General features: G+C 48.7%; 1 protein-coding gene across 5 annotated transcripts in view; it reads right to left on the minus strand.

Annotated features, from left to right (window-relative positions):
• Positions 1-19,002: 19,002 nt before the first annotated feature.
• The window catches only part of BLK (BLK proto-oncogene, Src family tyrosine kinase), a 51,835-nt gene continuing 48,205 nt past the window's right edge, over positions 19,003-22,632 (minus strand). For all 5 annotated transcript variants that reach the window (NM_001075968.2, XM_010807701.4, XM_005209831.4 and 2 more), the window contains 3 exon segments: positions 19,003-19,639; positions 20,323-20,454; positions 21,409-21,559. In NM_001075968.2, the coding sequence (NP_001069436.1) occupies positions 19,434-19,639; positions 20,323-20,454; positions 21,409-21,559 (489 nt within the window). In that variant the 3' untranslated portion in view covers positions 19,003-19,433.

Consider the following 22,632-nt stretch of genomic DNA (forward strand, 5'->3'; position numbering starts at 1 on the left):
TCTCAGGGGAAAAGAATTGGGTGGGTGGGTATGGGAGGTTTAAATCAGGGCAGAAAAGAGAGGAGAGTGTCCCATCAATCACAGAGCATTAAATACGTGACCCGGGCAGGATTAGCGGGACCCCTTCCATAGCGGCCTGTAAGAACTTAGACATTGATTGCCTGCAACATTGATCCCTGGGGGAAAGAGCTTGAAGGAAACGACTCTCAAAGGTCCCTACCACAGAGGGCATCAGAACCAAGTCAGTTGACCACTGCCCTCTGATGAGGATGGAGTAGGGAAGATGGTGGGTGCAGTGAGAGGTAAAAAGGGCAAGAAGTACTTCCACTGTGGCCTTCTCAATCCATGCCTTCATCAGCTATTTGCTGCTGGCCTGCCATGTGCCAGGCATTGCTCAAGGCCCAAAGGACGGAGCAGTGAGCAGTGGGTCTGACACTCCCCAAGTATCTGCAGAACTGTCCCAAACTCTGAAACAAAGACTTGTTCAACAATTTCTAGGTCTACTTGATGCCAAGTCAGCTGCCAACTTTATGTTTCTTTTCATTTTCCTATTGTGGCAAAATATCCATAACATTAAATGTACCATCTTAACCACTGTTGACTATACAGACTCTGACTATACAGACCTTTATTAGCAAAGTAATGTCTCTGCTTTTCTAGACAGCATATAAAAAAGCAGAAACATTACTTTCACCAGCAAACACCCATACAGTTAAAGCTATGATATTTCCTGCAGTCATGTATGGATGTGAGAGCTGGACCATCAAGAAGGCTGACTGTCGAAGAGCTAATGCTTTTGAACTGTGGTGCTGGAAAAGACTCTTGAGAGTCCCTTGAACACCAAGAAGATCAAACCAGCCAATCCTAAAAGAAATCAACCCTGACTTTTCATTGAAAGGACTGATGCTGAAGCTGAAGCTCCGATACTTTGGCCACTTGATGTGAAGAGCTGACTCATTAGAATAGACCCTGATGCTGAGAAAGATTGAAGGCAGGAGGAGAAGGGGACAACAGAGGATGAGAGGGTCGGATGGCATCACTGACTCCGTGAATGTGAGTTTGAACAAACTCTGGGAGATGGTGAAGGACAGGGAAGCCTGGTGTGCTGCAGTCCATGGGGCTCAAAAAGTTGGACACGACTGAGCAACTGAACAACAACAAACCATTGTTGAGCCTGCGGTTCCGCCAGTGGCATCAAGTTCATTCACAGAGGTTGCAACCACCACCACCACCACCATCCATCTCCAGAACTTGTCATCTTCCTAAACTCAGACCCTGTACCCATTAAACGCTGATTCCAGTGCCTGGGAACCATCATCCTACTTCCTGTCTCTGTGAACTTGACTGCTCTGGTAGGATCATACAGCATCTGTCTTTATGCGATTGGCTGATTTCACTTAGCAGAATGTCCTCATTTCATCCATGTGTCAGAATTTCCTTATTTTTAACGCTGAATAATATCCTAGTATAAACACCGCATTTTGTTTATCTGTTCATCTGTTGATGAACATCTGGGTGATGTCCACCTTTTGGCTATCGTGAATAAGGCTGCTATGAACTTGGATGGGGGGCTTCCCTGGTGATTGAATGGTAAAGCATCCACCTGCCAATGCAGGAGACTTGGGTTCAATCCCTGGGTTGGGAAGATCCCCTGGAGAAGGAAATGGTGGGCTACAGTCCTTGGGGTGGCAGAAGTGTCAAACATGATGTAGTGACAAAACAATGAGAACTTGGACGGACAGCCAACTTTCATTTTACTTCAATGGTGTAGGCAAGCATTATTTCTGGGAGGAGAAAGGGGATGTGGGGACATCCCTTAATTGCACTACTTGAGTTCGGATGTCATGAATCTAAGGTACTCGACTACAAAGTGTTTTGTGGCTGTAACCTCATTCCAACAGATCCAAGAGGCAGGAAATAGAAGGTAAGTGTCCAAGGCAGATCTGAACTCATCTGGGGTGGATCTTGCAACTTCAAGGGGAAGAATCGAGATGACCTTGGGGCTGTCTGCCTCCTCTCAAAGAGGATTCCTCTTGATTCTTCACAGAATCAAGAATGTGAGCTAGTGGGCAAGTGCCAGACTTCCTAAAGAGACCATGCTGTGAGTGGACAGACAGTTGATGAATCAGAAATGTGGGGGTCAACTAAACAGAAAACTAACAAGGAAACATAAACTTTAAACAATACAATAGACCAGTCAGACCTAATTGATATCTATAGGACATTTCATCCCAAAACAATGAATTTCACCTTTTTCTCCAGCGCACACGGAACCTTCTCCAGGATAGATCACATCCTGGGCCATAAATCTAGCCTTGGTAAATTCAAAAAAATTGAAATCACTCCAAGCATCTTTCCTGACCACAATGCAGTAAGATTAGATCTGAATTACAGGAGAAAAACTATTAAAAATTCCAACATATGGAGGCTGAACAACACGCTGCTGAATAACCAACAAATCACAGAAGAAATCAAAAGTTGCATAGAAACGAATGAAAATGAAAACACAACAACCCAAAACCTGTGGGACACTGTAAAAGCAGTCCTAAGGGGAAAGTTCATAGCAATACAGGCATACCTCAAGAAACGAGAAAAAAGTCAAATAAATAACCTAACTCTACACCTAAAGCAACTAGAAAAGGAAGAAATGAAGAATCCCAGGGTTAGTAGAAGGGTAGAAATCTTAAAAATTAGGGCAGAAATAAATGCAAAAGAAACAAAAGAGACCATAGCAAAAATCAACAAAGCCAAAAGCTGGTTCTTTGAAAGGATAAATAAAATTGGCAAACCATTAGCCAGACTCATCAAGAAACAAAGGGAGAAAAATAAAATCCATAAAATTAGAAATGAAAATGGAGAGATCACAACAGACAACACAGAAATACAAAGGATCATAAGAGACTACTATCAGCAATTATATGGCAATAAAATGGACAACGTGGAAGAAATGGACAAATTCTTAAAAAAGTACAACTTTCCAAAACTGGACCAGGAAGAAATAGGAAATCTTAACAGACCCATCACAAGCACGGAAATTGAAACTGTAATCAGAAATCTTCCAGCAAACAAAAGCCCAGGTCCAGACGGCTTCACAGCTGAATTCTACCAAAAATTTAGAGAAGAGCTAACACCTATCCTACTCAAACTCTTCCAGAAAATTGCAGAGGAAGGTAAACTTCCAAACTCATTCTATGAGGCCACCATCACCCTAATACCAAAACATGACAAAGATCCCACAAAAAAAGAAAACTACAGGCCAATATCATTGATGAACATAGATGCAAAAATCCTTAACAAAATTCTAGCAATCAGAATCCAACAACACATTAAAAAGATCATACACCATGACCAAGTGGGCTTTATCCCAGGGATGCAAGGATTCTTCAATATCCACAAATCAATCAATGTAATACACCACATTAACAAATTGAAAAATAAAAACCATATGATTATCTCAATAGATGCAGAGAAAGCCTTTGAGAAAATTCAACATCCATTTATGATAAAAACTCTCCAGAAAGCAGGAATAGAAGGAACATACCTCAACATAATAAAAGCTATATATGACAAACCCACAGCAAACATTATCCTCAATGGTGAAAAATTGAAAGCATTTCCTCTAAAGTCAGGAACAAGACAAGGGTGCCCACTTTCACCATTACTATTCAACATAGTTTTGGAAGTTTTGGCCACAGCAATCAGAGCAGAAAAAGAAATAAAAGGAATCCAAATTGGAAAAGAAGAAGTAAAACTCTCACTGTTTGCAGATGACATGATCCTCTACATAGAAAACCCTAAAGATTCCACCAGAAAATTACTAGAACTAACCAATGAATATAGTAAAGTTGTAGGATATAAAATCAACACACAGAAATCCCTTGCATTCCTATACACTAATAATTAGAAAACAGAAAGAGAAATTAAGGAAACAATGCCATTCACCATTGCAATGAAAAGAATAAAATACTTAGGAACATATCTACCTAAAGAAACTAAAGACCTATATAGAGAAAACTATATAAACACTGGTGAAAGAAATCAAAGAGGACACTAACAGATGGAGAAATATACCATGTTCATGGATTGGAAGAATCAATATAGTGAAAATGAGTATACTACCCAAAGTAATTTATAGATTCAATGCAATCCCTATCAAGCTACCAACGGTATTCTTCACAGAGCTAAAACAAATAATTTCACAATTTGTATGGAAATACAAAAAACCTCGAATAGCCAAAGCTATCTTGAGAAAGAAGAAGGGAACTGGAGGAATCAACCTGCCTGACTTCAGGCTCTACTACAAAGCCACAGTCATCAAGACAGTATGGTACTGGCACAAAGACAGAAATATAGATCAATGGAACAAAATAGAAAGCCCAGAGATAAATCCACACACCTATGGACAGCTTATCTTTGACAAAGGAGGCAAGAATATACAATGGATTAAAGACAATCTCTTTAACAAGTGGTGATGGGAAAACTGGTCAACCACTTGTAAAAGAATGAAACTAGAACACTTTCTAACACCATACACAAAAATAAACTCAAAATGGATTAAAGATCTAAATATAAGACCAAAAACTATAAAACTCCTAAAGGAGAACATAGGTAAAATCACAGCAGGATCCTCTATGACCCACCTCCCAGAATATTGGAAATAAAAGCAAAAATAAACAAATGGGACCTAATTAAACTTAAAAGCTTCTGCATAACAAAGGAAATTATAAGCAAGGTGAAAAGACAGCCTTCAGAATGGGAGAAAATAATAGCAAATGAAGCAACTGACAAACAACTAATCTCAAAAATATACAAGCAACTCCTACACCTCAATTCCAGAAAAATAAACGACCCAATCAAAAAATGGGCCAAAGAACTAGACATTTCTCCAAAGAAGACATGCAGATGGCTAACAAACACATGAAAAGATGCTCAACATCACTCATTATCAGAGAAATGCAAATCAAAACCACTATGAGGTACCATTTCATGCCAGTCAGAATGGTTGCAATCCAAAAGTCTACAAGCAATAAATGCTGGAGAGGGTGTGGAGAAAAAGGAACCCTCTTACACTATTGGTGGGAATGCAAACTAGTACAGCCACTATGGAGAACAGTGTGGAGATTCCTTAAAAAACTGGAAATACAACTGCCTTATGATCCAGCAATCCCACTGCTGGGCATACACACTGAGGAAACCAGAAGGGAAAGAGACACGTGTACCCCAATGTTCATCGCAGCACTGTTTATAATAGCCAGGACATGGAAGCAACCTAGATGTCCATCAGCAGATGAATGGATAAGAAAGCAGAGGTACATATACACAATGGAGTATTACTCCGCCATTAAAAAGAATACATTTGAATCAGTTCTAATGAGGTGGATGAAACTGGAGCCTATTATACAGAGTGAAGTAAGCCAGAAAGAAAAACACCAATACAGTATACTAATGCATATATATGGAATTTAGAAAGATGGTAACAATAACCCTGTATACAAGACAGCAAAAGAGACACTGATGTATAGAACAGTCTTTTGGACTCTGTGGGAGAGGGAGAGGGTGAGATGATTTGGGAGAATGGCATTGAAATATGTATAATATCATATATGAAATGAGTCGGCAGTCCAGGTTCGATGCACGATACTGGATGCTTGGGCCTGTTGCACTGGGATGACCCAGAGAGATGGTATGGGGAGGGAAGAGGGAGGAGGGTTCAGGATGGGGAATACGTGTATACCTGTGGCGGATTCATTTTGATATATGGCAAAACCAATACAATACTGTAAAGTTAAAAAAGAAAAAAAAAAAGAAATGTGGTGGTCTCACTGGCTCCAGAATTCTTACACCCTGCAGTCCCCATCCACCCTCTAGCCTGCCTAAGGCAGGTACTGGAAATTTAGTCCTGATTTTTAGCTGGAAATTTTCCAGTCCCTTTGTTTTCCCCTCCTGATGTGTCTTGCCACCTCTTATTTGCAACTTACTTAAAACACACACACACACACACACACACACACACACACAATGAAAGTGAGTTGATTTGAGAATATGCAGAGAAATTGCAGTTTGGAAGCATAAACTATGGAGGCCCACGGGCAAATCTAGAGAGAAGGAAGGGGAGCCTAATTTTACAGGGTAAAGGGGAGAATCTGCTGGAGGAAGCTGATCTGAAGTAGTTTGGAGCTTACTTTAAGGCATGTGTGGAGAAAAAGATGAAAAGTAAATGTAGGTCTTTAAACAGATGCTTATAAACAGTCCTGATCAAGAGAGGAGATCAAAATTAAAGTGATCAAAATGTTTTCAGATTAGAAAACGAATATATGGTTGTTAGTGGGGAAGGATCGGGTGGGGAGGGGGGAGGAGGGATAGTTAGGGAGTTTGAGATTGACATGTACGCACTGCTGTATTTTAAACGGATCACCAGCAAGGACCTACCGTACAGGGAACTCTGCTCAGTGTTCTGTGACAGCCTGGATGGGAGCGGAGCTTGAGAGAGAATGGATACATGTATATGTGTGGCTGAGTCTCTTTGCTGTCCACCTGAAACTGTCACAACATTGTTAATAGGCTATACTCCAGTATAAAACAAAAACTTTTTAAAAAATCAAAGTTTTAAGTATCCGAAGATGCCAATGTATTGATCACTTACTAGGCAATTACTTCCTGACTCTCCAGCCCTCTCAGGCAGGTGGAGGCTGGGGCAATGGGGCCAGGACCCTGAGTCTGGTACAGGGGAGATTAGAGGTGGGGGCGGTGGGGAGAATGAGGTTGTGTGAGGGACACTGGGAAGCCAGGTGGGGTGATGGGGAGGGAGGAGGAGCCAGAGGGACCAGAGCAAACAGGAAGAATGACTATTATTTAAGACGCTGAGCGTTAACTGTATGCCAAGCCCTGTTCTAGGCCAGGGACGCGGCAGGAAACACACTGGCTGCTCTCGGGGAGCTTACACTCATTCTTGTGGTTTGCAGATGTTCCAGACACCTCCTGGCAATTTCTACCAGTCAGGATGGGCTCCCTCAGGCCTAATGGGTCAGAATCTTCCTCTTCTTCTCCCTCTCTTTTATGTATTAATTAATCAATCAACTGATTAATTATGGGATTGCTAACTGGTTAGGGCAGGGCAATGCTGTAGACATGGATTCCCCACTTGGTGTCATGGATTTCGAGTGGGAATTGGAGGGAGAGGCCAGAAATGGAAGAGGTACAGCCCTCAAGGGAAGGACGCTCACCAGAGGGCTGCAAGTTGACCTTCTGTGTCACCATTGTGACTCAGATCGGGGTCACCTGGGGCCTGGCTGACACCTGAGTCAGAAGCTGGCAGGACTGTTCAGAGGGAAGTCAAGTCAGCCCTGCCCTGGAGAACTGTTCAGCATTGGCGGTGAGAGGCTCACATGTAGGAGACAAGGCAGTGTTTCACAGGGACAAAATGGACCAGCTCCAGTGTTTAGAGCTACAAGAGGTTGGCAGGTGTGCTTGGAGTAGGGATTTAATCCACAAGACTAATGGGGAGGATATTTAGGAAGAATGGTAAGAACAAGAGCAAGAATTTTGGTGTCAGAGGGACCCAAGTTGTGATCCAGTCTCAGCTGGGGATTTGTCCTCAGTTTTCTCATCCATAAAATGGGCACAAGAATAGGACCCACTTCATAAGGATAGACTTAAGGAATAGAATCAAATTCCAAAGGTGTAGTAAGTACTTGGACATAGGAGACACTTAACAGACAATGGTCCCCACTACTTTGAGGTTTTGATTATAATTTAGTCATATTCCCCTCATAGGCAGGGGCGGTGACTGACTCTGTGTATCCCTTGAGCTTGCATCGTGCGTGGCACATGCTGCCCATGGGAAGACTGAAAAGGTAAGTTGGGGCCTGTCTGCTCTGGGCCTCTGTACTCTGGGGATGAAAGTGGAGGGTGTGGCCCACAGCAAGCAGTTCCTACACAACAGCTCCTAGTATTGAATTAGGACTTGCAGTGCTGGAGCCTGGCTTCAGCCCTGGGTTGCTAGGTCTAGACCCCGGACTGGCTGCCTTGCTAGACTAGAGAAGGGAGGAGGCATGGGGGTCAAGCTAGGTGAGTTTGGTCCCCAGCTAACTTGGGGAAACACTTAGCTACTTGAGCTTCTGAAAGCAGTGCAAATAATTAGTGAGAAATTTTCTTGTACCTCACTTGTTTTTTTTTTTTTAATGACATTTTTTAAAAAGATCTTTTTAAATGTCTTTATTGAACTTGTTACATTGTTTCAGTTTTATGTTTTGGTTTTTTGGCCCTGAGGCATGTGGGATCTTAGCTATCTGATCAGGGCTTGAAGCTGCCCTCCCTGCTTTGGAAGGCAACATCTTAACCCCTAGACTGCCAGGGGAGTCCCTTGTATCTTACCTTATGAATGTGGGGTCAGTGGAGCGGATGTCCTTATTACCTGCACGTTAAGACCTGGATGCTGAGGTTCAGGAGGTTGAGAGCCTGCTCCAAGCACACAGACTTGGTGAATGGAGGGCCTGACTGACCCTGCTGACCACGAGTCCTGCAGCCTTTTTGAGGGAACTGTGACTGGGCTTGCCCAGATTGGCAGAGGCCTTCTGGCTTCAGAGTTCTGTAATTCTTCATTTTCCTTCACTGATAGATGTCATAGACCAGCCTGCCTCTCTCCCAGGGATCTTAGCATCTTAGGAAAGGGCTTTTGGAGAGGGGAGAACTCAAAGTGGGAAGGTGCTAACTGGTCTTGAGTGCTTTTCTGTGTCTAGGCCCTGCGCTGGGCACTGTACAGTCCAGTGTTCACAAACATTCCAGGCCAAGCAAGAGGAGGCATTATCCTCCATTTGTGGAAGAGACTGAAGTTCACAGTGGTCCCATGATTGCAAAGACGTATATGGGGATTATCAGGAGTAAGTGAGCCAGAGGGGCAGTGTTTCAGGAAAGGGGGCCTCAGAGGTGGCTTACCCCTTACTCTACCATCTGCACGCGGTACCCGCAGCACTGGGTCCCTAGGTCAGGTCCTCCCAGGCTCAGATGCTGCCTTCCCGGCCTGTGGAAGGATTCCAGTCCCCCAGGCCTGTGGCTCCCCCAGCAGAGAGAAGGACGCTTCCCAGCTCATCCAGATTTGCAACGGATGCTGTCGTGTCCATCTCAGTGTTTACACCAACTTCTCGAGCCTCCAGTTCAGCCCCCAATCAGCAGGGAGCGTGGAGAGATCCGGAGGCCTGAGCAGCTGCTGGCCGCAGGCTGACCCCTGTGACCCCAGAGTTATCGCAGGGATTCAGTGCTGCGGTGGGCCCAGGACCACCAACGATGCAGCCAGGACAAGGGCGGGGGTGGAGTGAAGAGGAAAGCTAAGGGAGGCTGCCACAGGCCTCTGGACCAGTTCTGGCTCCTCACGGGGTGTGTAACGAATGCCCGCTGCCTGCAAGGACAATAATGCCAGTACTGCTAGCGTCTCCCAGGCATGTTACAGACACCACCGCCCTCGCCCTCCCCCAGCCCTGGAGGCAGGCACGGGCATTGTCCAGATTCTGTGGCTGGGGCAACCCAGGTATGGAGCAGAGAAAGGGGTAAATGCCATACCTGGGGCACTCCCCACCTGGGAAGTGACCCCACCGGGATGTTAATCCAGGTGAGTCAGCTCCAGAGCCCCGCCTCACTCCAGAGTCCTAGATTGAAGCCCACTGGAATTCCCACCAAGCCTTTACATGAGCCTGGGCGCAGGAATCCTTGTGGGGCTTCAGGAACTCAGAGAGAAGGTGGAAGAGACGGTTGAGGGTTTCCGTGTCAGTGGGTAGATTGCCCACCACCAGTCCCATCCCAACCCCACTCCCAGGGAACAAGGACATCAACCCACAGCACATCAGCATTAGGACTCACCAGCCACAGGGGGAAGGGACTTGTCCAAGACCATGTGTTTGTCACCTCTCGTGAGTGTGGGAAATATTGGGTCACAGCCATTGTCCCCGGAAGGCTAATCATACTTGCAGTTAAACTCAAGGGACAAATCATAGACTCCTGAGCCAGACAAGGGTCATTTCCTCCAGCCCCCTGTCTCCAGAATTTTTTTTTTCCTTAAATACTCTTAGGATAAACCACACAAAATTGCTAATATTCAATTATTTTGACCAACAAAAATGGCAGTTTCATATGGTCCAGCCTAATATCGAGAAGATCACACTGACTCAAGAAAATTTGCTGGGAAAACCCAGATTGGAATTCTGATATCTTTCATGCTCAAGTCCTTACTCATCCGGCTGCCTGTTTTCGGCACAGTTTATCCAGAGCCAGTTGTGTTGCAAGCAGCTGGGTCTGCCGTCCTGCAAACGTCACCAGCTGAGGAGAAGTGGAAGGGGACTGGGCTGGAAGTCTAAACCATGTAAATCTGAGCAAGCCACCCACTCCCCTGGGCCTTGGTTTCCTCACCTGAGTCTTCTTACGGTGTTTTCACCATTGGAACGATGCGTGCCGAGCACCTAGCTCCAGGCACTCAGTCAGTGCTCATGCTGTGTGTGTAGGGTCAATCTGAGTCAGCAAGATTGGTGTTCAGCTCAGAAAGAGTCCCCACAGAAATGAAGCCCCACTCGGCCACCGACCACCCCCACCCCAACTCCACTGTGGAAAACGCTCTGCAGGTGCCTCCAGCCGTCGGCAGCTGCCACGTGTGTCCCCATCAGGCTCTCTGCATCCACCTCCCCCGTCTGCTCCGTCTCTTCTCGCAGTCCACCTGGGTGCTGTTTTGCCTGGAGTCTTCGGTTCAGAGAGGCCTGCCAGGCAGGGATCTGATCCCATGAAGTGCACCTTCCACCTCACCCAGTCCCTCAAAAAGCCAGGAGACACAGTTCTCAATTAGTGGGGCTCAAGGGTAATGGCATTCACATGAGTCACCCCCAATGGAGAGGGTCCCTCTCCCACTGACAAAACTAAGGGGAGCCACTGCTAGGGTTCCAGGCCCCTGGGAGAGACCAGGGCTGGAGGTGATGAGATCCACTGGGACTCCCTGCTTTCCCGGCGGATGTGCATTCAGTGGCCTGCATTCAGATCCTGGTTCTGCCATGTATTTGTTGGAGACCTTGGTCACTTAATATCTCTAGAGCTTCCTCCCTGTTGGGTAGAAAGATTAAGAAGCAAAAAAGCAGACCCACCACCCAGCACAGCAGCAGGCCCATGGAGGGCGTGCAATCCATTCTGGTGACATTATTGTTACCACTGGTGGGCTGCAGTTCATGGAGTCGCTAAGAGTCGGACACGACTGAGCGACTTCACTTTCGCTTTTCACTTTCATGCATTGGAGAAGGAAATGGCAACCCACTCCAGTGTTCTTGCCTGGAGAATCCCAGGGACGGGGGAGCCTGGTGGGCTGCCGTCTATGGGGTCGCACAGAGTCGGACACGACTGAAGCGACTTAGCAGCAGCAGCAGCAGCAGAAAGAGATGAGGACGTCCCTGGCGGTCCAGTGGTTAAGACTTCGCCTTCCAGTGCAGGGGGTGCGGTTCGATCCCTGGTAGGGGAGCTAAGATCCCACGTGCCTTGAGACCAAAGAACCAAAACATAAAACAGAAACAATATTGTAACAAATTCAATAAAGATTTAGAAAGGAATGGTCCACATCAAAAAAAAAAAAGAGAGAGAGAGAGGGCTCCTGAGGCTTGAAGACTGTCATGGGGATGTCCGGGTCGTGGAGGGAGGAGACGCTGGTGGTGGGAAGTTCGGCTCCCAACCCCCAGCCCATTAGGATGCCGGCCTTTGCCGGGGAGGGGCTTGGTCACGATCCACCAGCCGCGTCTGGTCCCTGGACCTCCCGCTGGCCTCCCTCCCTACAGGGACGATAAGCCTGCTGACGGCACATTAAAGGTGTGGTGCAGGGCTGGCCTCCCCGCGAGGCAGCCGCTGATAACCTGGTGGGGGGCGCTATCTGGAGAGGAAATGGGCTGAAATGCGGGGCGGCAAATGAGGCCCCGCATCAGGAGGCTGATTGGAGCCCCAGGGCGGGACCCAACCCAGGGGTCACGTCATCCCTTCTCTGCCACCAGGCACAATTGCATCGTGCAATCCATCACTGACGTTGCCTGGCTTTTTTCCTTCAAGTGCATTACTGCATTCTCGTTCTAAAAGATTCCAGCCAAGGACGAGTCAACTGTGAGCCCCTCCGTTATCTGCCTTTGTCCCCTGAGTCCCCACCACCAGCCCAGGTCAGGCTGGGCTCCTTCTGGTCCCTTTACTGCACATTTACATACATGTAAGAGTGGGCGTGATAAATACTAAAACTGTGTATGAATTCATGCCATACGTGTTTTTCTGCACCTTCCAAGTCCTGAACCCTTGACATGTCTTGGGCATGTTTTCACATCATAAGGAAGTGCCCCATTCATTTTAATGACAGAATTCTAGTCCACAAAATACATGTTCCTTAATTATATCTTCCTCTTTGCTGTACCTTCAAATTGCTTTCTTTTTTTTTTTTTAACTTTTAAAATATTTATTTGGTTGCCATGAGTCTCAGTTGCAGCATGTGGGTTTCTCTAATTGTGGCCTGCTGGCTAATTGTCCTGAGGCCTGTGGGATCTTAGTTCCCTAACCAGGGATTGAATCTGCCTCCCCTGCATTGGAAGCTCGGAGTCCTAACCACTGGACAACTAGGGAAATCCCTCAAGTTGTTTTCGATGTTTGCTGTTGCAATGACAGAATGTGGCCATGCGTGGTAACTTTCACATATCTTTGAGAAGGAGGGTGTGTCTTAGTGTATCATCATTTTCTAGAAGTGCAATTACTTCACCACTGAGTACAAGCATACCAGATTTTGCATGGTGCTGCCAAAAATGCTCCCCAGAACATTTTTAATCAAATAACACTCTTGTCAACACTAGATGAAGGTAACTAGTTTCCTACATCATCACCAGAAATGAGCAATATTGTCATTTTTGCCATTCTGATGGCAAAAATATTGATTACCTATTTAATTTTCACTTTTCCACTTATTGCTGTGATCAGGCAACCTTGCCTATGTTATTAGCTTCCCTGGTGGCTCAGACAGTAAAGCATCTGCCTGCAATGCCGGAGACCTGGGTTCGATCCCTGTGTTGGGAAGATCCCCTGGAGAAGAAAATGGCAACCCACTCCAGTACTCTTGCCTAGAAAATTCCATGGATGGAGGAGCCTGGTGGGCCCCGGTCCATGGGGTCACAAAGAGTCGGACACGACTGAGCAACTTCACTCACTTTCTGTCCAGTACTCATGTCCACTATTTGTCCACTAGTCTTTTGGTTGTTTAGAAACAGGAAAGTGTTAGTCACTCAGTCGTATCCAACTCTTTACGACCCTGTGGACTGTAGCCCACCAGGCTCCTCCGTCCATGGAATTTTTTTAGGCAAGAATATTGGAGTGACTAGCCATTTCCTTCTCCAGGGGATCTTCCCAACCCAGGGATCGAACCCAGGCCTCCTGCACTGAAGGCAGATTGTTTACCATCCACGCCACCAGGGAAGCCCTAGAAATAGGAAGGACTCAAGTTTTCTTTCCTTGGTTATACAGCTACTGCAAAAATTCCCCTTGTCTGACACTCTTACCTCATTCATGTCCCTCCTGAGGCTTTCCTTTGCAGGATTTTAAAATAATTATTTATTTTTGCTGCACTGGGTCTTCATTACTTCGCATGGGCTTTTTCTAGTTGTGGTGAGTGGGGCTACTCTTGTTGAGGGCTCAGTGATTGTGGCATATGGGCTTAGGTGCTCCTCAGCATATTGAATCTTCCCAGACCAGGGGTCAAACCCCCGTTCCCTGCATTGGCAGGCGGATGCTTATCCACTGTGCTGCTAGGGAAGTCCCCTTTGCAGGATTAGCAGCAACCCACCTCATCCTTTGTTTCTGAAAGTTTAGCCCACCTTTCTTTGGTAGATATCTGGTACTAGCATTAACAGTTACTCTTCTGTTGAATGCCTGCCATGTACCAGGCTTTCTATGAGGGACAGGAGAGGTATTGACTATCTCATCTGCTCCAGGCATGGACCCAGTTAGTGGGTGCAGCTGATGAGAGAGGACTCAGGCTCAAGGTGTCAGCTGACTTGCAAAGGCCTCCTGGCTGAGCAGGACTCCAGCCTCCAGAGCCACAACCACTGGCTCTTTTCTTCCCAGCCTCAGCCCCTTTCTGATGTGGCTCAAACCATCCTTGCCTGAGCCCCAGTTGGGTGCATCATTTTGACTTTAACATGTTACTATCTCTGGGATGTGGGCAAAGAGCAAAATAGCAACTTGTTCCCATTCACTCATGTATTTGACAAATATTCACGGAGGACTTTCTATGCTTCCAGCTTTGTGCCAAGGGCTGTGGACACAGTGGGAAAAAGACACAGCCCAGCTCAACAGAAGGGACTGTCTGGCCAAAGCTTTCTGCATTTTGCTTTATCATTTGCTCACTCACTTAATGAGTCTCTGGGTCATCTGGGATTCAAGAGGCACTGTGTATTTTTCTTAATCTCGTGTGTGGTGCACGGGGTGCAGTAGGTCAACTGTTCAAATCTAGGGGCTAAAAATGAGGAAGAAAGAAATAACACAACCAAGAAATAAGGCCAATGGCAAGAAGCTTGTACAAGTCTAACTTGTCTCTTCCCCAGGTGCCCTGCTTCCCAAGTGGCACTAGTGATAAAGAACCTGCTGCCAACGTAGGAGGCTTAAGAGACACAGGTTCAGTCCCTGGGTCAGGAAGATTCCCTGGAGGAGGGCATGACAACCCACTCCAGTATTCTGGCCTGGAGAATCCCATGGACAGAGCAGCCTGGTGGGCTATGGTCCATAGGGTCGCACAGAGTTGGACACTAATGAAGCAGCTTAGCACACACCAGGTGCCCTGGTCTGGTTAGTTACCCATGCGTGCAAGCCAGCCCGTGTGTGCATGTGTATAACATCATATGCACATGCCCCACCCCTCTTGTCCAGTTTCCAGAACAGAGGCCACAGATTCCACTTCTCTCTGGGGAGCAGAGGGCACACAGCCCAGCTCATCCATGAAAGGCCAAGTGCTGGTGGCTCATGGAAAAGGCCGTTCAGTCCAGAGCAATGAGCAAGAGGTTAATTTTAACCAAGAGCCTCCAGAATGACCTTGGCCTAGAAGGAAATGCTCCAGCAGAGGCACCCCCAGAGGGGACCCTCCTCCTTCCAGGAGACATCAGGCCAAGATTAGGGACCCCCTGCCCTCCTGCCCTCCTTCCTCACAGCGATGCTGTCAGCTTATGGGCAGTTGTCCCCTTCACCTCATCAGTCCTCAGTAATCTGCCTTCAGACCCCTTGGGACTGGCTCCCATCAGCCCTGTCAGCCTCTGCTACCCACGGGAACCTGGTGGCCCAGGGGCCAAACTGATTTGAAAGAGAGGCGGAGGGGCTGGGGGTGAGCAGGCTGGGCTCCCACACTGACCCCCACGTGACCCCAGGGAGATGCTGTCTGTACTGCGCCCCCGGCAGGCGGGGGATCGATTGTGTGCTGACCTCCTACCGCATGTACAACCCATACCCGAAGCTTCATGCACAGTATCTCAGCTTACCCTTGGCTTCCCTGTGAGATAGTATGTTTGTGTCCATTTTAAAGACAGTGTAACTGAGGCCAAGAGAGGCTAAGTAACTGGCCAGGGGTTTGGCAGCCAGTAAGAGGCAGATCCAAGAGGTGGAGTGAACACTTCCTGGTTCCTCTGAAGCCTGTCCTTCCACAGCACAATGGACAAGTGGCCCGGGAACAAGGCCACAGGGGTCTGGGCCCAGCCTATGGATGGGTCTGGGGCAGCGCCAGCTCTGCCTCCAGCAAAGCCTAACCTCCTCGTTCTCCCAGGAACTCCCCACTGGAATGGGCTCTGCACTGAGGCTCATCTGAGCTTGCGTCCCCGATGCCCGAGCTCAGCAGGTGACCTTACCTCTCACAGACGAGGTTTTCTCATCTACAAAGGGGCCTAGTAACAGAATGGGTTCTGAGGTTTCATGTGGCATGTGTCATGTGGCACAAACAGAAGTAGGAGCGTGGCACCGGGCAGGTAACAAAGGTGTGCAGCCTGCTCCAGCATCCTCGCTGTGATCACAGCAATGGATGTGAGACACACGCTCCCACGAGTGAGGTGTATTTAAGAGCCCTTTGGGAACAGATTCTTGTCTTCCTCATCACTGGAGCCCTTCATGGCCAAGGAGGAACTGAAAGGTCAAAAAGTCCCTGCAGGTGCCAGCCAGATCTTTCCACACACCCACCATTCTGCCCAGAAATTTTAATTTTCCCCAGTATCTTCTGGACACTCCCTGATGGCTATTTTTATGTTCTTGGCTGCTGTCAGGTGGAGTCGTCACCCCGTGAGTTATCAACAGAATCCCCATCTCATGGGCAAAGACTCTGGCCACCTCACCTCTCCGGGGACCACAGTTACTGTCTCAAGGATGAGACTCCATCCAGCCCGCGGTCCCACCAGCACCAGATATTTCTCCTCCTTGCTTTTCCACCAGGCGCTCACAAAACCTTCCTGTCATCCTCTCGGAGCAGTTTGCTTATCCTTATTAAGAGGACAGCCCCACACGGCCACTTAGCCTGCCCTGCACGAGTTGGGTCCACCCCAATCCTCGCTTTTCACCTCAGTGCTATCTGCTGGATCCCTCAAGTGCTGGGTGTGAAGCCAGGGTCAGCGCTCCGGCCCCTCCCCTGCAGTGATGTGATGGTGAGTGGCACCGTCAGCCTTGCCGCCTCCCCTCGTTCAGGACTAGGAGGAACCCGGTGGCCACTCAGGTGGCCGACATCTGAGAGGCCGCGTAGAGCCGGGGACCCCTTTGTAAACTGTCAAGTGCTCTGTCCTGGGGGCCCCATTCTCATTAGTAACTTTTAAAAAAATATCGGCTTACTGTTCTTTTGGCTGTGCCCCAGGGCATGTGGGATTTTAGTTCCTGGACCAGGGATTGAACCCTTGCCCCCTGCAGTGGAAGCATGGAGTCTTAACCACTGGACCACCAGGGAGGTCCTGTGAGTAATGTTTTAAAGGCTCTGGACTCTGTTCCATCAAGTGAATAGCTCTTTTGCCATGGTTAAGAAATGAGGTTTTTCCAGGGAGCTAATTAATCTGATTTGGAGAATTCTCAAATACAAGAAGGGCTTCCCAGGTGGCTCAGTGGTAAAGAACACATCTGCCAATGCAGACGCCTCAGGAGACACGGGTTTGATCCCTGGGTTGAGAATATCCCCTGGAGGAGAAAAGAGCAACACACTTCAGTATTCTTATCTGGAAAATCCCATGGACAGAAGAGCCTGGTGGGCTACAGGCCATGGGGTTGCAAAAAGTCGGATACGACTGAGCAACTTCATACACACACAAATACAAAGATGTCTGTTTTTAAAAAAAAAAAAAAAAGCCTGCAATAAACTAAAGTCTGCCCTCCAGGAAAGCGGGTGAGCTGGGGTGGGCAGAGGCTAGACCGGGCCCCGGCCCTGGTCTGTGGACCTGGTGTGACTCTGAGTCCTTATCTAGGCCTCAGTGTCCACTCGTGAGAGGGTGAGAATGGAGTGAGGGTTGGGCTAAATGATTGATTTTCAAAACAGTTTAAAAGTCACACTGTTCAAATAACCCTTGTGAGGCCTCTGAGCTTGTGAGCCAGAGGCAAGAGGGGCTGCTGTGCTTGAGGTGGGTGGGCTTTCTCCCAGCCGCTCAGCCTACTGTGAGCCTCCTTCTCCTGAGAGCCCAGCATGGAGGCCCAAGGCTTCAAGGGGGCATGGTCTGAGACATCTGGACAGAATCTTCCTGGAAGAATGGTTAAGAGTGGTGAGTCCTTACTCCGCTATTTACTAGCTGTGTGGCCTTGGGTTGATTACTTACCCTCTCTGTGCCCCAGGTTTCCTCATCTCTAAAACAAGGATCATAGGATCTGCCGCCGCCGCCGCTAAGTCACTTCAGTCATGTCCGACTCTGTATGACCCCATAGACGGCAGCCCACCAGGCTCCCCCATCCCTGGGATTCTCCAGGCAAGAACACTGGAGACCTCTCTCTTTATACCCAATAAATATGGACTGATCATGAAGCTCTGTTCAGTTCAGACTGTCACAGGATCAGAGGAGTCGAAACACGGCAAGTTGTTGGCCAGAGGTTTGGGGGAGGGTGGGAGGGAAGAACAGGTGGAGCCCAGGGAATGACAGTGAAGCTATTCTGTAACCCTGGAACGACGGCATGGGAGTATACATAGGTCCATACCCACAGAACACAAGGCAAAGAGTGCATCCTGAGGTAAACTGTATGCTGAGTTGCTCCAGATGTGTCCGACTCTTTGAGACCTCATGGGCTGTAGGCCACCAGGCTCCGCTGTCCAAGAATACTGGAGTGGGTTGCCATGCCCTCCTCCAGGGCATCTTCCCAACCCAGGGATCAAACTCATGTCTCTTACATCTCCTGCATTGGCAGATGGGTTCTTTACCACTGCGCCACCTGAGAAGCCACACAGGTAAACTATGGATTTCAGTTAATAATAATGTGTTGGCTCATCACTGATACGATTGCAAGATGTTACAGTAGGGAAAGTTGGGGGTGGGGCGGGATGAGGGGTTAAATAGGGATTCTCTATACTTTTCATTCATTTTTCTGTAACCCTAACAGCTCAAAGAAGTAAAATTTAGCATAAACAAAACAGAAACATGACAAATGGGGAGCTTCAGTGAACAGTGCGGAGCCTGGAACGTTCCTTCGTGTTACCATCCCCAAGTCACCTGTTTATGCTCCCGGTCCAGGGACCCAGAGCCCGGGGCTTGCTCGCCTCCCTTGCATGCGCCACTGCTGAGCAAACCCCCTTTCTCCCCATCACCCAACTCAGACCTGGAGGCTGAGGATGTCTGAGGTGAGAGCGCCACCTGCTGGCGCTATTCTAGCTGCCCTAAAAGGCAGTGATGGCGCCCTTGTCTTGGGGCTGGGGTCCTCGATTTCCTCTTGAAACCCAGTGCCATCTGCGAGCCCCTAGAGGCACCACTCATACAACCACGAATGGCAGGTATGCGACGTCCAGGCTTGTCGCCAAGAACGACACGGGAAACGTCAGGTCTCGCGACTTTATTTCCGAAAAGTCCCAAAGTGCTGAGCGCAGTCTGGGTCAGGTGAGAGTCGCTGGACTCAGGTCGCCGGTGGCCGACTCCTCGTTTCTGGTGCCAGCACAGGGAGCCTTCTGTGACGTGATGACGGACACCGAGGAGTGTGTGATCCTCGTCACCGGGTCATCCTCGTGAGGAACATGCGAGGTAGGTTCTATTGTGGTTCATCCCCTTTCTGCCAGTGGGAAGAGGCGCTAAGAGGCTAAGTCGCCTAGGGGCGCACAGCCGGAGAGGTGTGGCGCTGCGATTGGATCCTGCTCCAAAGTCCAGGCCGTGACCCAGCTGCCTCTAGTTTCCTCATCTGAGAAATGGGCGTGCGGACATCTCCCCGCCTTTCGGTGCATCTGGGGCTGAGGCCAGACAGTTTTGCACGCGGGCCTAGGGCTGCAGCTCGTACTGGCCCTCGGTGGCCGTGTGGAAGTCCTCGAGCACCGACTGCAGGAACTCGAAGGTGGGCCGCTCCTCCGGCCGGCTGCGCCAGCACTCGGCGATGATGCCGTTGTACAGCTCAGGCGGGCACGAGTCTGGGCGGGGCATGCGGTAGCCGCGCTCCAGGTTGCGGATGACCTCGGGGTTGCTCATCCCTGGAGGTGGAAGGGACGTGGCTGAGGACAGGCGGGGGCCCGCGAGGCATCCACCGCCGTCTCTGCCCTCAGCCCGGTTGGTGCCACCTTTACACATCCCTCCATTTATTTTTTATTGCTTTGAGAACAGTGTAGATGATCTCAGTGCGGGGCAGTTCCTCCTGCATGGGGTGCTACCTGCTTACCTGGGACTGTCAGGCACACAGGTGAGCATCACTCACCAAGCAGGTGCTTGGTGAACAGGCCCCAGCCCCTCCCATAGGCTGCTAAGGGCCCAAGCCCTTCAGATCGGCCTGGGGGTTGATTCTCAGGATGGAGGTTTGGGGGCTGTACCCATGATGTAAGGCCAAGGGAGGGACCATTTGGCCACTCAACTGAGGGCAAACTAACTGGAAGAGATTTGAATTCAGATCCCCACCTTAACTGAATTCCAGGTTTGTGGACTCACTGACCTCTGCTGGATGCAGGGGACACAGTCCTGTTTCCAAGAGCAATGCTGAGGGGAGGGAGGGAAGCCCCGCCCCACCCCCAGAGTGGCACACCTGGGTTTCAGTTTCAACCATGGGGCTCCATTCTGACATGCAGGTGGGCAGCCCCAGGCCCTGAGGATGGGACATCTGCCATCACAGCCGTCTCAGGACGGCCCTGAGCCGGGAGGGTCGCTGCAGGACACAGCTGCCTACCTGGGTAGGGCACACGCCCATAAGTGACAATTTCCATCAGGAGGATTCCAAATGACCACACGTCCGCTTTGATGGTGAACACCCCAAAATGGATGGCCTCTGGGGCGGTCCACTTAATGGGGAACTTGGCCCCTATAAGAAAGCCATGAGCAGCTTCATGAGGCCATGACTGACTTCCTCCACACCCCCAACTCCTTGCTCTTTCTCCCCCAGCCCCTGCCCTGCCTGGTGATGCCTGGGTCACTGTATCAGACAGAAATGCACCCAGGGAGTCATTCAGACCCATAGGACGCATGACCAGGAGTGTGAAGACCCTGGGGGTCCACAGCACCAAAGGACAAATACCACCCCTGTCTCCTGCTTTGTGTCTTTGCCTAAACTGGCTTCACTGGGCGACCAGCATGTGTTTCCACCTGGCACTGAAGAGGTCGTTTCCACCTCCCATTAGCCTTGTTTACTAACAGGAACCCATGACTGGGGCAAGTCATTTAACTTGTCCTTGCCTTAGTTGGGCTCTCCTGATGGCTCAGACAGTAAAGAATCTGCCTCCAATGCAGGAGACCTGGATTCAATCCCTGTGTCAGGAAGATCCCTTGGAGAAGGGAATAGCTACCCACTCCAGTATTCTTGCCTGGGAAATCCCATGGACAGAGGAGCCTGGTGGGCTACAGTCCATAGGGTCGAAAAGAGTTGGACATGACTGAAGTGACTGAGCAGGCAGGCATTTAGGGCAGTGTTTTCTAAAGTCTGCTCTGTGAACCCTTGGTTCTATGAGAGGTTCACAGAACCTACGTGGAAAAAGTTTCTGGGGTTCCAGTGACTTTGGGAGACACAACGGGAAACATATGTGCCCTGTTACTTAGCTGCTGCCTTCTCACTGCCTCTATTATGCTGCTATGGGCTGGGAATCTCCAAGAGGACTCACAGAATGGGTGGTATCTCTAACCCCACTCTCACATAGTCATTCCTCCTGAGGCAACTGTGGTCTGCAGAGCACGTCGGGGAAATGCTGAACTAGTTGGGAGTAAGGTCAGACTTGCACGACAAGAAGTCCAAGGGGGACTGGGGAGTTGGGGTGCTGCTCACCCTCCTGGGCGGTGTATTCATTGTCGATGATCCGGGCCAAGCCAAAGTCACCAATTTTGCAGCACAAGGCCTCAGACACCAGGATGTTGGCCGCTCTCAGGTCCCGGTGGATTGAATTCATCTGCTCGATGTACGCCATTCCTTCTGCAATCTGTGGGAGGGGGCCCCACAGTGAAGGCCAGACCCCTCAGGGAGAGAAAGGACTTTAGGCCACCCTCTGCATCAGAGCCAGGCGGGGTGAAGGTTCCAAGATATGACAGGACGGGGGGAACTGCCATGTGGCTGCAAAGTGGGGCACACAGGCTGCGGTTGGAGGGAAGCTTTGCACTTCATGCTGTAGAGCAAGATAAGGAGCACCCAGAAGGCAGAGTGTGCATGCATGTGTGTATGTTTGTACACAGAGCAAGGCGTTAGCGTGATCAGAATGTGTTTTAGAAGCTGTTCACCTGGAAGGTTCTGATTTTCTGCTTTCCTAACCTTCAGATTCTTGGCCACATCTACTTATAAACCTATTTATTTGCAGAGTACATCATGAGAAATGCTGGGCTGGATGAAGCACAAGTTGGAATCAAGATTGCCGGGAGAAATATCAATAACCTCAGACACGCAGATGACACCACCCTTATGACAGAAAACAAAGAACTAAAGATCCTCTTGATGAAAGTGAAAGAGGAGAGTAAAAAAGTTGGTTTAAAGCTCAACATTCAGAAAACTAAGATCATGGCATCTGGTCCCATCACTTCATGGCAAATAGATGGGGAAACAGTGGAAACAGTGACAGACTTTATTTTTTTGAGCTCCAAAATCACTACAGATGGTGACCGCAGCCATGAAATTAAAAGATGCTTGCTCCATGGAAGAAAAGTTATGACCAACCTAGACAGCATATTAAAAAGCAGAGACATTACTTTGCCAACAAAGGTCCATCTAGTCAAAGCAATGGTTTTTCCAGTAGTCATGTACGGATGTGAGAGCTGGACTATAAAGAAAGCTGAGCACCGAAGAATGGATGCTTTTGAACTGGGTGTTGGAGAAGACTGTTGAGAGTCCCTTAGAGTGCAAGGATATCCAACCAGTCCATCCTAAAGGAACTTCCAATGACTATTTAGGACTGAGGTCCTAAATAGTCATTGGAAGGACTGATGCTGAAACTCCAATACTTTGGCCACCTGATGCCAAGAACTAACTCATTGGGAAAGACCCTGATGCTGGGAAAGATTGAAG

This window comes from Bos taurus, chromosome 8, assembly GCF_002263795.3.
Source record: "Bos taurus isolate L1 Dominette 01449 registration number 42190680 breed Hereford chromosome 8, ARS-UCD2.0, whole genome shotgun sequence".
In the NCBI taxonomy this organism is placed as follows: Eukaryota; Metazoa; Chordata; class Mammalia; order Artiodactyla; family Bovidae; genus Bos; species Bos taurus.